Genomic DNA, 13,925 nt, shown 5'->3' with positions numbered 1-13,925 from the left:
AGGTGGGACCTTCCCCTCCTCCCTGTCACAAGGCTTCCCTTCCCCACGTGCTCCATGTGTGGCCCCTTACACTGAAATCCTGTCACATAATATGTAAATAGTGTAAATACAAATAACTGTAAGTGACAGGATTTGGTGACATCCCTCATATTCTTGCTTCTTCTACACTTTTCCTCCCCTCTAAACCCACCCATATGCCCACTCCGTCATCACCACCTGAGGCTACCGCAGTCAATATGGACCTGCCCTCCCCACCCCCCTAACATCACTTGTCAGAGCTCTTTGAGCCCCGTGCGGGCACAGATCTACCCAGCCTCCCTGCCCTGCTGGCCCTCTCCACACCGCACAGATCTACCCAGCCTCCCTGCCCTGCTGGCCCTCTCCACACCGCACAGATCTATCCAGCCTCCCTGCCCTGCTGGCCCTCTCCACACCGCACAGATCTACCCAGCCTCCCTGCCCTGCTGGCCCTCTCCACACCGCACAGATCTACCCAGCCTCCCTGCCCTGCTGGCCCTCTCCACACCGCACAGATCTACCCAGCCTCCCTGCCCTGCTGGCCCTCTCCACACCGCACAGATCTACTCAGCCTCCCTGCCCTGCTGGCCCTCTCCACACCGCACAGATCTACCCAGCCTCCCTGCCCTGCTGGCCCTCTCCACACCGCACAGATCTATCCAGCCTCCCTGCCCTGCTGGCCCTCTCCACACCGCACAGATCTACCCAGCCTCCCTGCCCTGCTGGCCTCTCCACACCGCACAGATCTATCCAGCCTCCCTGCCCTGCTGGCCCTCTCCACACCGCACAGATCTATCCAGCCTCCCTGCCCTGCTGGCCCTCTCCACACCGCACAGCTGGCCCTCTCCACACCGCACAGATCTACCCAGCCTCCCTGCCCTGCTGGCCCTCTCCACACCGCACAGATCTACCCAGCCTCCCTGCCCTGCTGGCCCTCTCCACACCGCACAGATCTATCCAGCCTCCCTGCCCTGCTGGCCCTCTCCACGCGGCACAGATCTACCCAGCCTCCCTGCCCTGCTGGCCCTCTCCACGCCGCACAGATCTACCCAGCCTCCCTGCCCTGCTGGCCCTCTCCACGCCGCACAGATCTACCCAGCCTCCCTGCCCTGCTGGCCCTCTCCACAGATCTACCCAGCCTCCCTGCCCTGCTGGCCCTCTCCACACCGCACAGATCTACCCAGCCTCCCTGCCCTGCTGGCCCTCTCCACACCGCACAGATCTACCCAGCATCCCTGCCCTGCTGGCCCTCTCCACGCCGCACAGATCTACCCAGCCTCCCTGCCCTGCTGGCCCTCTCCACACCGCACAGATCTATCCAGCATCCCTGCCCTGCTGGCCCTCTCCACACCGCACAGATCTATCCAGCCTCCCTGCCCTGCTGGCCCTCTCCACACCGCACAGATCTATCCAGCCTCCCTGCCCTGCTGGCCCTCTCCACACCGCACAGCTGGCCCTCTCCACACCGCACAGATCTACCCAGCCTCCCTGCCCTGCTGGCCCTCTCCACGCCGCACAGATCTATCCAGCATCCCTGCCCTGCTGGCCCTCTCCATGCGGCCCAGCTCTACAGAGGCTCTTCTGACCCCCAGGCAGACGCGGCTCACCCCACAGCATCTGTTTGTTCTCAAGGCTCTTATCACCCCTGCTTTGCCTTCAAGTCAGCTGATTCTGTCTTCTGACCTTCAGACTGGGAAACGTGGTCTGATCAACACTTGTGGGAGCCCCTAGGACAGGATGTGCCTTGAAAGCTGGGCTTTCCTTGATATTTTGGCAGATAAGGTTACAGTAAGTAACCTGCCTTACAGTAAGTAAGCAACGATTTAAAGACATGTCTTATCTGTTTTAGAAGCAGGACCATGTTTACTGTAATAGCTGTGGTTGGCAGCGTGGGACCTAGGATGTAATAATCACTCAGTAAATGTTGTTGAATGTTGAGTATTAACTGGTGACATGAGGGCACCTTGGGCTCCTCAAGGTCCCTGCAATCCATTCCACAAGCCTCTGTCTCCTCTTTCTATCTGAGCCGGTGGTGCTGGTGGTACTTATACTCCCCACAGGCTGTAGCAGGCCACCTCATTCTGGACTTTCTAACCCATGGCACACTGGACAGAACCCAGACTGGGAGTCCAGAGGACCTGGGGAGGCCCCAGCCCTCCTGCTGAGAAGCTATGGAGCCCAGAGGAAATCCCTGCTGAAGCAGAAGGGCTATGGTCAGGCCCACTGGCAGCAGGATGTTACATCTTGTGACTGGATCTTTTGAAGTGGTTGTTAAACTGAACTGATCATTGGAGTCAATCACAATTGTTGGGCTCAGTAGATGTGGACACCAAAGCCAGGAGAAAGCCTGGGGGAGGGAGGATGTCAGCCCAGGACGGGGCCAAGAGCAGGGGGAGGGATGTGTCAGTCCCACCGAGGCCCATCAGCCCAGGCTGAGAATCACCCACAGGCGACTGCCTAGGCAGAAGAGGAGAGAGACTTCCTATGAAAGGGTTAAATTTTACTGGCTTTTAGATTTATCCCACCAAAGCCTTACACATAAATACCAAAGGAGTGGTTGTCATGAGAAGTCCAGCCTGACAACCTGGAGGGCGGGAGCACTTTCCGCGTTTGTGTCAAATCTGCAAATACAGGCAATTTAACAGCACTTTAATTGGTGTCTCTGGGGAGCCGAGGGCAAGCGGATCAATCGCACGAACCGGAGAGGGTCAGCCTGGAGGCCCGGTGTTGGAGGCAGGGGCTTAGGTCTGCCTATCCCTGGCATGGTCAGGAGGTGGCCAGAAGTGGCCTCAGTCTCCCCTAGCCCCTGGTTTTCAGCTTGCCCCCACCCTTCCAGGGACCTAGATCCCTCATTCCTCCTTTCTCATTACCATTTTTCCCTCAGGAAAAAAATCTAGTAAATCCAGGCACACTGACCTGCAAAATGCTTGAATTATTTTACGTCTCCTCCTCAGGAAGCATTTTGGTTTGCTTAAGTTAAAGGAATAGGCTGCTGGGATATTTTCAGAAAAGCCAGCGGACCTTTGAGGGGAACAGCCCCCTTGCCTTTGAGGGTACGGCTGGGGACGTGCCTACCAGGCCCTAAATTCACCCATGTACATAACACGGCCCCAAGTGGAACAGCCAATCTCACACTGCAAGTAGCCTGCCTGGCCTCTGGGTTTAAAATAGTGTCTGAACAGCAAACAACAATAAGGGGGAAAGAAAGGAAAAAGGTAGGGAGGAAGAAAATATTATTCCAAAGAATAAGAACAACAGAGTTCTTCAGGAGGGGGGCAACCAGCATAGGCCCGACTCCTAGACATTTTCTGACAAGACGATGATTAAAATTATAAATATGAAAAAATTTTCTGCAAGCATCCTGGCTGAACCCCACCCCCCCACACCTCCCCCCCTACAAAACAGGTTGTTTATCCAGAAAGAAACAAAAGTCTGCTTCAACATCAAATTTCAGAAGGCAATGGAGCAAGGTGCACACGTGTCAGAGGGCAGAAGCATTCTCACGGTCCATTTCACACTTTGTCAAGTGGTTCTGCTCTCATTATCATCCGTGAACCCTCCTTCGTGAAGGTTCCCAAGCACACTGGCTGCGGGACCCAGGTGACATGGCAGGGACCTGCAATAACGGCAACAAGGTCACACCTGGACTTCACGTGCACTTTGCTGCCCCTTCCACTAAACCTCATTTTTTCACCCAGACAGTCTTCCTCCCCAGGATGAAGGAACTGGGCTTCCAGGTACTTGCTCTGTGCCCCTTCCTGGCTGAGGTCACAAAACGCGCCTGCCTCCTCTCCCGCCTCTGCCCAGCTGAACAAGAAGACCTCCCTGAGGACAGCCTGTCTGTGCATTGGCTGTTTGGGGTCTGGACCCCTGCCCCATTTCTTTACCAATCCAACCAGCATTTAGCCTCCTGGCATCCTGTATGGAACCAGGATGGCTGCTCCAAGGGCCAGACAAGCAGTCTTCTTTCCAAAGGAAATGTGGCCACTTCTGGCTTCACTGATTCAGTGCCCTGTCCCATGCCAAGGACTGGGGAGTTGCCCTCAAGGAATGGCTAGGTATGGAGAAAAGTGTAGCAGACACTACTCAACACTCATGCCAGTAACTTTCTTTGTAGCTTCTTTCTACTATAAAGACTGGAAAGCTAGACTGCTGATGTCTTAGTTTTCATTGTAGCTAGGGTGGCCACATGACATATTTCTGGCCCAAGAAATGCAGGCAGACGTTCCAAGGCAAGTTTTGCTCTTCTTACGGTAAAGAAAGGCTTGCCAGAAGAAAAGTATTTTACCCTTTGGGTCTCCTCTTGTTTTCCTACCTGGGACACAGAAAAAATGGCTAGAAGTTCAGCAGCCATCATGTGACCATGAGGCAACAAGTTGGAAGGTGAAAGCCACAGAGCTGAGAAGGGTGACGCAGCAAGAGAGCAGGTGTCTCAGAAAGACAGCAGCCACACCAGTCCTGAGCTGGCCACCTCTGGTTGCACATGAGAGGAGAAAAGTAAGCCCTGATTGTTGAACACTGCACTCCAATTTTCTGATACTTGCAGCCAAATACCTTCCTAACTGATACAAGAAGATAAATGAAATTAAGTAATAACAAAACCTCAACTATCAGACAGCTTCATTTGTCAAATTGTTATAAATCTGAGGATATTTTAATTCAAACGATAAGGCCTTTTAAAAAATATTTCTCAAAAGTATATTATACATTAACCTTTTTCTACTATATTGTGATGAGCTGAAATATATTGATAGCCTCGTGACTAAGGGAAATATATGCAAAGGGCTGGCAGCCCATTTTCTAAATGACCTCAAACTTCCATCAATTTTTAATATTTTTTGGCTTTTTATATCTTCTGACTCCCCATTATAACTCTCAATAGTTCTACCTAATATAGTGCCTCTTTCTGCCTCTAATTTTCTGCTATATGTTTAAATTTGCAGGTAGCACATTTGCTAGAAAGGACCGGAAGGAAGCATTAGACTGTGAGAGTCTAAGGGGTCTTCCCTTCAAAATGAGGGCAGAGCAATATAGAGCCAGGGCCATGAGTGTTCCTTGCAAACTTTGGACCAGATATAGTTGAGCTTCTCAGAGGCCTTTTTGCCATCTTCTCGGTTTGTAACTTTGCCCTGAATAGGTGAAATGATAACGGACTCAGGATTCAGAAATGTAAGGTGTACAGCAATAGCCCGCAATAAGTTACAAGAAACCCTATGACTAGAGACAACTGCATGCCTATGCAGACAGGGTTATAAACATTCATGGGAAGGAGAGGTTCTGGTGGGCCAGGGTCAGGGAAAGCTTCATGGCAGAGCCTTGAAGGATGACCAGGCTTTTAATGGGAGAACTGGGCTTCCTGGGAAGGTTTATAACACGGGCAACGTCTTAGAGGTGTGACGTTGGCCGGCAGGCTTAGGCAGAAGAGTAGAGGCGGACAGACCATGGCAGGGAAATTAGGGCCGACACGCCAACGCCCCCCACCGTCCCCAGGACACAGGGACCACAGACAGGCAGCTGGACCCACCTTGCACAGGAACCAACCTGGAGACCCCCCCTTGTTGTTGTGGCCAACAGTGATCTTCATTAGCTGCCCCAGGTCGGGGGCATCCAGTGTGAACTTGTCTTCGGCTCCCTTTTCAAAGTTCTTCTTCTCACTCTCCAGCCTACGCTCCCCTGGATGCACAGACACGCAAGGAAATTACGATGGAGACTAGAGCAGGAGAGAGAAACAGCTCCCGGCCTGAATGGTTTATCCTCTGAAGGGTGGTCTCAAAAGTCAGCGAGGGGAGATGTCGTAGTGGGGGGAGGGGGCAGGTGGTATGTGGGCATTTTCTATCCTTCTATTCAGTTTTGCCATGTACCTAAAGCTGCTCTAAAAATTTAAGTTAACATTTTTAAAAAGCCAACAAGGGTAACTTTAAGCTCTATAGGCTCCTGGCTGTCCAACCTCCGACCAAAGCAGAGGCTTGCCTTGTGTGCACGTGTGCCCAGGACCCGTAACTGGGGTTTCTGCCTTCGTCCAGAGTCCCCATCCCAGTGAACCAGTTAGCAGACCCACCGCTAGCCTGAGGCCCTGCCTTGATGGAACCAGCGGCTTGTCCTGAATTGGGAGCACAGCCGTGGTAGCTGGTGCGGGTGCTGTGGCCGAGGCGGACGGCAGCCCGCAGACTTCCTCAGGTCTGACTCCTCTGGAGAACAGTTGTGAGAACTCTCACCGTGGATATTTTGTTCATTTGTTTCACATGGGATTCTTTTCTCATTCATCCCTTGCCGCAATCTCAGAAGGAGGTATTATGAACCCTGTCTTGCAGATGAAGACACTGAGACTTGAAGTCAAACACCTCACCAAAAGCCATACGGGTGAGTGGGGGCTCATTCTAGCTCTCCTTTCCATTTTGCCGTTTTCCATTATGTTCCAAGTGGAAGGTCATGTGAACCCTTCCAGCCCCGTCTAAGCACCAACTTTCTTTTTTTTTTTTTCTTTTTTTCATTTTTCTGAAGCTGGAAACAGGGAGAGACAGTCAGACAGACTCCCACATGCGCCCGACCGGGATCCACCCAGCACGCCCACCAGGGGCGAGGCTCTGCCCACCAGGGGGCGATGCTCTGCCCATCCTGGGCGTCGCCATGTTGCGACCAGAGCCACTCTAGCGCCTGAGGCAGAGGCCACAGAGCCATCCCCAGCGCCCGGGCCATCTTTGCTCCAATGGAGCCTTGGCTGTGGGAGGGGAAGAGAGAGACAGAGAGGAAAGCGCGGCGGAGGGGTGGAGAAGCAAATGGGCGCTTCTCCTGTGTGCCCTGGCCGGGAATCGAACCAGCACCAACTTTCTGTTTATGCCATTCTGCTTTCTTTCTTTTCTAAAATTTAATTCTTTATATTTTCCTAAATTTTAAATCGCAACAATTCAAACATACAGAGAATAATGACATCCATGTGACACCCAGTTTTAAGAGTTAATGCAGATGTTGTTTCGTCTAATTTGCTTAGACCATTCTCATTTTTAAAGAAAATGAATCATGACAGATAGACTTGAAGTCTTGCTGCCCATCCTTGTCCCCCACTCACTCCCTCAAATAAACAATGTCTTCAGTTGGTACGTATTGTTTCCATACATGTTTTTTTGCACATGTATGTATCCACAAAGAAAATATACTAATTTTTCATGTTTTAGAATTTGACAAAAATATGTTATACTGCACATCTCTGTCCTCGGTTCCTCATCTGGGCAGTGGGGATAATAATAGCACTTTATAGGGTCTACTGTGTGTATTAATGAATTGATACAAACAAAACACTTAGAGTAAGTGCTGTGTTAGTGACTGGGGTTGTTGCCAGTGCTCCTGTTACCATCATCATATCATCTTCATCATCACATATCCTTGTGCGGCTTCCTTTTAGTCAGCTAATATTATGCTTTTGAAATTACCCTGTTGATGCTAGAAACTTTGGTTCATTAGTCTAACTGCTAATGATTGAATGAAGCAAACACTATTATGTAGGCATTCTTATACTGATGAACATATAAGTTGTTTCTAGTTCTTTGCTATAGTAGATAGCACTGAAATGGACTCTTTTGTCCCTACTTTCTGCTGCATATTTGTAGAAGCTGCTCTGAGTAGGCACTAACAAACAGAATTGCTGGATCTTAGAGTGTACTCATCTTTAATGTACCAGGTATTGCAAGATTGTCCTTCCGAATGGTTGTACTACCTGTACATCAGTTACCACCAGCAGTGCATGAGGGCTCCCGTTCTCCACAATTATTATAAACATACATATTTTAAATTTTTGTTTTAGTGTGTGTACAATGGTATCTCATTGGGCTTTTAATTTCCATTCCCTTGATTATTTTGAGAGACTGACATGTATGTGTGTGTGTGTGTGTGTGTGTAGTTCACATATATAGTTCATATATATGTGTATATATATCTATGTGAGAGATTGGTGTATATATCTATATTGTATATCATTTAGACCTTGTTCTTCTGTAATTTTTGTTTGTTTGTATACTTTGTCTTTAATTTGTCTCTGGTATCTTTTATCATATAAACATTTTTCTTGTTTGAATGGCTTTTATCAATATTTTCCTTTGCTGTTTGCACTTTCTGTGAATAGTTCAAGAAACTCCATCCTGGATTGAGATAGAAAAAGACATTCTCTTAAAGTTTCTTCTAAAAATTTCATAGCGGTGTTGTTTCATATTTAAGTCGTTAGCCCAGCCCACCTGCAAGTAATTCTTGTGTATGGTGAAAGGTAAAAAGATCTAATTTTATCTTTTCTCAGTTGGTGAAACAATTGTTCGCCCACCAGTAACTGACATCCTTTCCCTTCTGATGTATAATGCTGCCTCTATGTGTGTTTCTAGACTTTTCATTGTGTTCTGTTAGTTTACGTGTTTATCTTCTACCCATATCACACAGTTCTGGTTTTTAGAAATCTGCAATGTCTTAATATCTGGCAGGGCAAATATCCCTTTATTGTTAATAATCTTAATATACATTTTTGTTTGTTTGTTTGTTTGACAGAGACAGAGAGAGGGATAGATAGTGACAGACAGACAGGAAGGGAGAGAGATGAGAAGCATCAATTCTTTGTTGTGGCACCTTAGTTGTTCATTGATTGCTTTCTCATATGTGCCTTTACCGCGGGCCTTCAGCAGACCAAGTAACCCATTGCTCAAGCCAGCGACCTTGGGCTCAAGCTGGTGAGCCTTGCTCAAACCAGATGAGCCTGTGCTCAAGCTGGCGACCTCAGGATCTCGAACCTGGGTCCTCTGCATCCCAGTCCGACGCTCTATCCACTGTGCCACTGCCTGGTCAGGCTGAGGATGATTTTCTAAGAAAATTAACGTTTGTTTCTTAATAGAGTGAGAGGTTGAAGTTTCTTCTAATTTTATTGACTTATAATTAAAGAATGGTGTCTCTATGATATTGATTTATTTGAATTTGTTAAGACTTGCTTTGTGGTTTAGTATGTGATCATTACATGCCTGAAAAAGGTATGTATTCTCTAACATTTGATACAGAAATCTACATACTTCCATCAACTCAAGTTTATTAACTGTGTAAAATCTTCTGCATCCACTAAATTTTTATCCATTTAACTTGTCAGTTATTGAGTATTGTATTAAAATCTTCCACTATGGTTTGATTTATTAAGTTCCTCCAAGAATTGTGTTCATTTTTGCTTCACATATTTTTGGATTATGCTGTTAAGTTTATACAAGTTCATAATTATTATATCTTCCAGGTTTATTCTTCCTTTTCTCATTGCCTAATATATTTTTATATTTAACAAGCATTTTTCCTTAAAGATTAATTTGACAGATGCTAATATAGCTCCACCAGCTTCTTCCCTGTTGCTGATGTGTTCCTGGAATACTTTATTCCATCTTATTCATTCTTAGCCCTTTTGTATCATATATTTAAGCTGGGTTTTACTTATTTTCATTTAATATGAGACTATGTATCCTTTAACGGATGAAGTTTAGTTTATTTCTACTTATTGTGATTATACACTTATCTTTCTTTTTGCTTTTAGCCATGCTTTTTCTTTGCTATTGGGAGGATTGAGTTTTAATTCCTTTTATTCCCTTAATTGGTTTAGAAATTATGAATTTCTATTTTTGGTGGTTAATTTTATAATATGGATACTTGACATTATATGCATTATAATATGCATATTTGACATTACAGTTTAAAGTTAACATCTCTACTCTCATAGGGATGGGAAAATGGGCTGGAACCAACAATCTTATTATGTTTTAACTCTCATTATCTACTTTACTTCTCAAAGATGATTGTTTTTTAGTATTTGAGGTTCACATTTTCTCATGCCTTGATAACAGTCATTATTGTTATAGCTTTGTATAGTCAGTGCTTGCTTAGATTTGTCACATAATTACCAACTCTTTGGCTCACTTTTGTTTCTTGCATCCCATCCTTTCCTTTGGGTAAGTTTTCCTTTTTCTTAAAGTATACTCTTTAATGGTTGTTTAAGCGTAGGTCTATGAATGAAAAGTCTATTTCTCTTTATTTGCATGGAAATTCATTAATTATGCTCTCACTCTGGAATTATAACCTAACTAGGCAGAGAATTCTAGGTTGATATACATTCTTGCTTGGAACATTGAAGATAATATTCAATGAATTTATGACCTCTATAGATTTATGATAGAAATTTGCTATAAACTGAATTTTTTTTTTATAGAAAGAATCTGCCAAACTTGGTTACTTTTAAGTTCTTTCTCTTTGCTTTTGGTTTCACCACAATGTATCTAAATGTGGATATTTTTATTTTTCCTGTTTAATGACTCATTTTCTTTATTTAATCTGAAGATTCATATCTTTGCTCTATTTTGGAAAAGTTTCAACCATTATATCTTCAAATATTTCCTTTCACCTATTATATATCCTCTGTTTCTGGAACTTCTGCTTAACAGCTATCAGAACTTATTTGCTCCTACATGTCCTATGGCCTCTCATTTATATTTTTCAACCCTTTGTTTCTCTGCTACATCTGAATATTTTGCTCATATTTATATTATAATTTACAAATTCTATATTCAATGGTTTCTAACTGTGTTGGTTAAGCCATCCATTAAATGTTTATATTTAGTGACTATATTTTTATTTCCTGTGTTTATGTTTGCTATATTTTTCATGGTGCCTGTAATTTTTTTTTAATTATATATTTCATGTTGATAGTTTAAAATATTTAAGTAACAGCCTTTTTTAGGTTACTCTATTATCTGAAATCCAGTTGGGGGTGGGGTTAATTTCATTGTTTGCTGTGTCTATTGATGTTTAGCCATGTTGAATTGTCTCCATAAATATTTTGTGGTTTTGGAAACTGAACTCAACCTCAGTACTTTATTTGTGAGATTCTCCATTCTTCTGCTAAGCACTCAAGGGTGTTACTAGCATGAAACCAATTTTCTGTTTGGAGAAGAGGAAGTCCCCAAATTACACTTGTAGCATAAAATCAAACCTCAAGCTCACAGGCGGTGCAATCCTAAAGTATCACTTTCTCAGCAATTGTCTTTCTAATCTAGAGCGCTTGCAGAGATAAGTTTACTGCGCTGATGAGCAGAGGCGGATTTAACAGCTGGCAAACCAGGCGCACACCCTGGATCCCGACTTCTGAAGAGCCCCACAAAACCCCAACTTTATACTTTTTTCTAACGACACCAAGTTTGGTTTCATATGTGCAATTTTAACATTAATAATACGTAATGTTTTTTATTTATTTAAAAATATGGTTAACATATATTTTTATTTTCCCTCTCTCTTTTTTTAAGGTGCCCAATATTCTTTTTTTTTAAGGGGCCCATATTTTCTTGTGCGCCCGGGGCCTCGACTGACCTTAATCCACCTCTGCTGATGAGCACATTTTTTCTTGGTCTACTTTTTCACTGAAAATGTTCTGTGTAGAGACATGGACAAGAGTGTGGTGGTTACCAGGGGTGGGGGGAGGGAGGACAGGGGGAGAGTTAGGGGGAGGGGGAGGGGCACAGAGAACTAGATAGAGGGTGGCGAAGGACAATCTGACTTTGGGCGAGGGGTATGCAACATAATTTAATGACAAAATAACCTAGACATGTTTTCTTTGAATATATGTACCCTGATTTATTAATGTCATCCCATTACCATTAATAAAAATTTATTTTAAAAAAAAAAAAAAAAAGAAAAAGAAAATGTTCTGTGAACCTTCAAGACTCCTGGCTTCGTGTGTGGTTCTAATTTTGCATATTTTGCTTCCTGAAAGGCCAATATCTCATTTTCTGACTTCAACTGGGTATAAAATACATCCTTTAGATTGTTCAGTGTGAAAGCTCTCTTCTTCCAACAGTGTCAATTCATAGCAAATCATTTGGTTTTGAGTTTCCTTTTCATTTCTGGTACCTGGAGACTTCTCTTTCTTTCTTTCTTTTTTTATATGCTCAGCAATGCATGTTGAACTTTTAAATATATTATGTCCAAAGCCTATATGTCTCAGTAGTCTTACTAACTCCCATGTTCTTCCACTAAATTGGCAGAAGCAGGAGAGAAGCACCTGTTTCAGTTCCACTGGCCTAAATTTCCTCCCAACACCTGTGGCTGTGGCTGTGGCTGTGTCCTCCCTTCTTGCCCCATCTGTAAGAGCAAGTCTAAGTCTATCCCTAGCCCCATTATGGTTAGCCCCAAACCACTGCATTAAACCAGGCCATGCCACAGCCCAAAATATAACTCAAGATGGACATGAGCTTAGGGAGACAAACAGGGTGAAAATGGGTTCTCTGGTGACATGAAGCTTGGATCTGTTCTAGGATGCGGAACAATTTTAAATCAAGCCAAAACCCAAGCACACCTTATTCTGAAAACACATCCCACACATGAATCTCACAAGACGGGCACCTTGTTGCCCAGGGAAGCCCGTGACTAACCACATCACAAGAGGAGAGATCCCCAGGCAGAGGAACCTCGAGAAGACTGGGGCTGCCTTCCTTTACAAAGAGGGTAGGAGACAGTCCGACCAGGAAGCAGTTAGGGTGTGGTTTGCGAAGAAAAGATGTCAAACCCATTACCTGTGTCTCCATATTCTCCAAATAAATTGAGGAAGACATCAGCATCGGTTCCTGCACCGAGCATATCACCAGTGTACACCTTAATTTCATACCTGTTACCTGAAAATGAGGACAGAGAAAGCCTCAGTTCATGCTCATTGGGATCATAAGAAGAGCAGAGCAGAGGCCCTAAAGTAGCTACTACCCCATCCACCTTCCCCTCCAGCAATGCAGGAATTGTTACCATCTTATCAATAACCAAGAAAGAAACAAGTTGCTTAACATTGGTTCCAAATGGTCATTGCTACTATACAAGCATATCAAATCAGCACATTGTACATCATAAACTTATACAATGTTATATATCAGTTATATTTCAATAACGCTGGGGAAAAAAGGTCAAATGGTCAGTGCTAAACCAATTACACAGAATAAACCAGAGGCAGAGGGGACTTCTGTTTTTTTGTACTAACATGTTGCCTTGGGATGCAAGAATCAGCCCAAATCCACAGAGCCACACTGAGCCACCCCAGCAGGCTTCCCCTGGATATTGAACTGCTTCTAACTGCACTCCCTCTGGCTGCTCTGCCTTCTCCAGTCTCTCCATGCTTCACCGCGGTGTAGAATATCACTAGGGAAAAATGGGTTCTGCAAATGAAAACTGTCAAGGTCATAACCAATGCAAAGACAAGAGGTACCAACAGTATCCAGCAAATGCACACTTAGGGGTTACCTCATTTAAAGACCTGTATCTGCTTCTTGTATCTTTGCTCCATTCATTGAACCCCCAAATGCTTCAACTTTGTCCTTAAAGGGGGATGGAGCTCAATGCAAATTTGACAACATGCTGAGCAGGGCCTGGTCTCCCCAGCTGGATCCTGCCTCGGACGGGGCCGGGAGCAAAGGGTAGGGGTCGCTGTGAGATGTCGGAGGGAGAATCCTCTAGCTTTTCTCTGGGTGCCAACAATTCCAAGGCCTGAGGCAACTTTTCCTTCCTGCTCTCCCTCCTGGAATGGCTTTCTATTTTTTTTTTTTTTTTTTGGTGTTTTTTTTTTTTTAATTTTAGAAAGGAAGGAGGGAAAGTGAGAGAGAGAGAGAGAAAGAGAGTGAGAGAGAAAAACTTTCTATTTTTTATGCAGCAGAATCTTTCGTTCAGATATCTTCTGCCCAGCAGATGAAGTTGATAACAATTAGAGCTGTTTTAACTGAGGTCCAGAGTCCTGGCCCCTCCTCCCTAGAGCCTTGCCTGATGTCCCGGCGCCCAGGGTCTTTCTGCTCTCCAATCCTTGGCACTACTGTACTGTCCGTATCAGTGATTTCCGGTTCACCATCTACTGCGTTCTGCTATTCACTGTTTCCCGC

At 45.1% G+C, this 13,925-nt stretch overlaps 1 protein-coding gene across 2 annotated transcripts in view; it reads right to left on the bottom strand.

The window, feature by feature from the left end:
- The window catches only part of LOXHD1 (lipoxygenase homology PLAT domains 1), a 140,928-nt gene that overhangs the window by 95,385 nt on the left and 31,618 nt on the right, over positions 1-13,925 (bottom strand). For both annotated transcript variants that reach the window (XM_066352890.1, XM_066352891.1), the window contains exons 5-6: positions 12,585-12,683; positions 5,543-5,691 (exon numbers count right to left, since the gene is read on the bottom strand). In XM_066352890.1, the coding sequence (XP_066208987.1) occupies positions 5,543-5,691; positions 12,585-12,683 (248 nt within the window). The remainder of the gene's footprint in view (positions 1-5,542; positions 5,692-12,584; positions 12,684-13,925) is intronic.

The sequence above is a fragment of the Saccopteryx leptura genome, chromosome 11 (genome assembly GCF_036850995.1).
Source record: "Saccopteryx leptura isolate mSacLep1 chromosome 11, mSacLep1_pri_phased_curated, whole genome shotgun sequence".
Classification (NCBI taxonomy): domain Eukaryota; kingdom Metazoa; phylum Chordata; class Mammalia; order Chiroptera; family Emballonuridae; genus Saccopteryx; species Saccopteryx leptura.
Note: the sequence above shows the minus strand (reverse complement) of the source record. Positions and strands in the feature narration are given on the sequence as shown.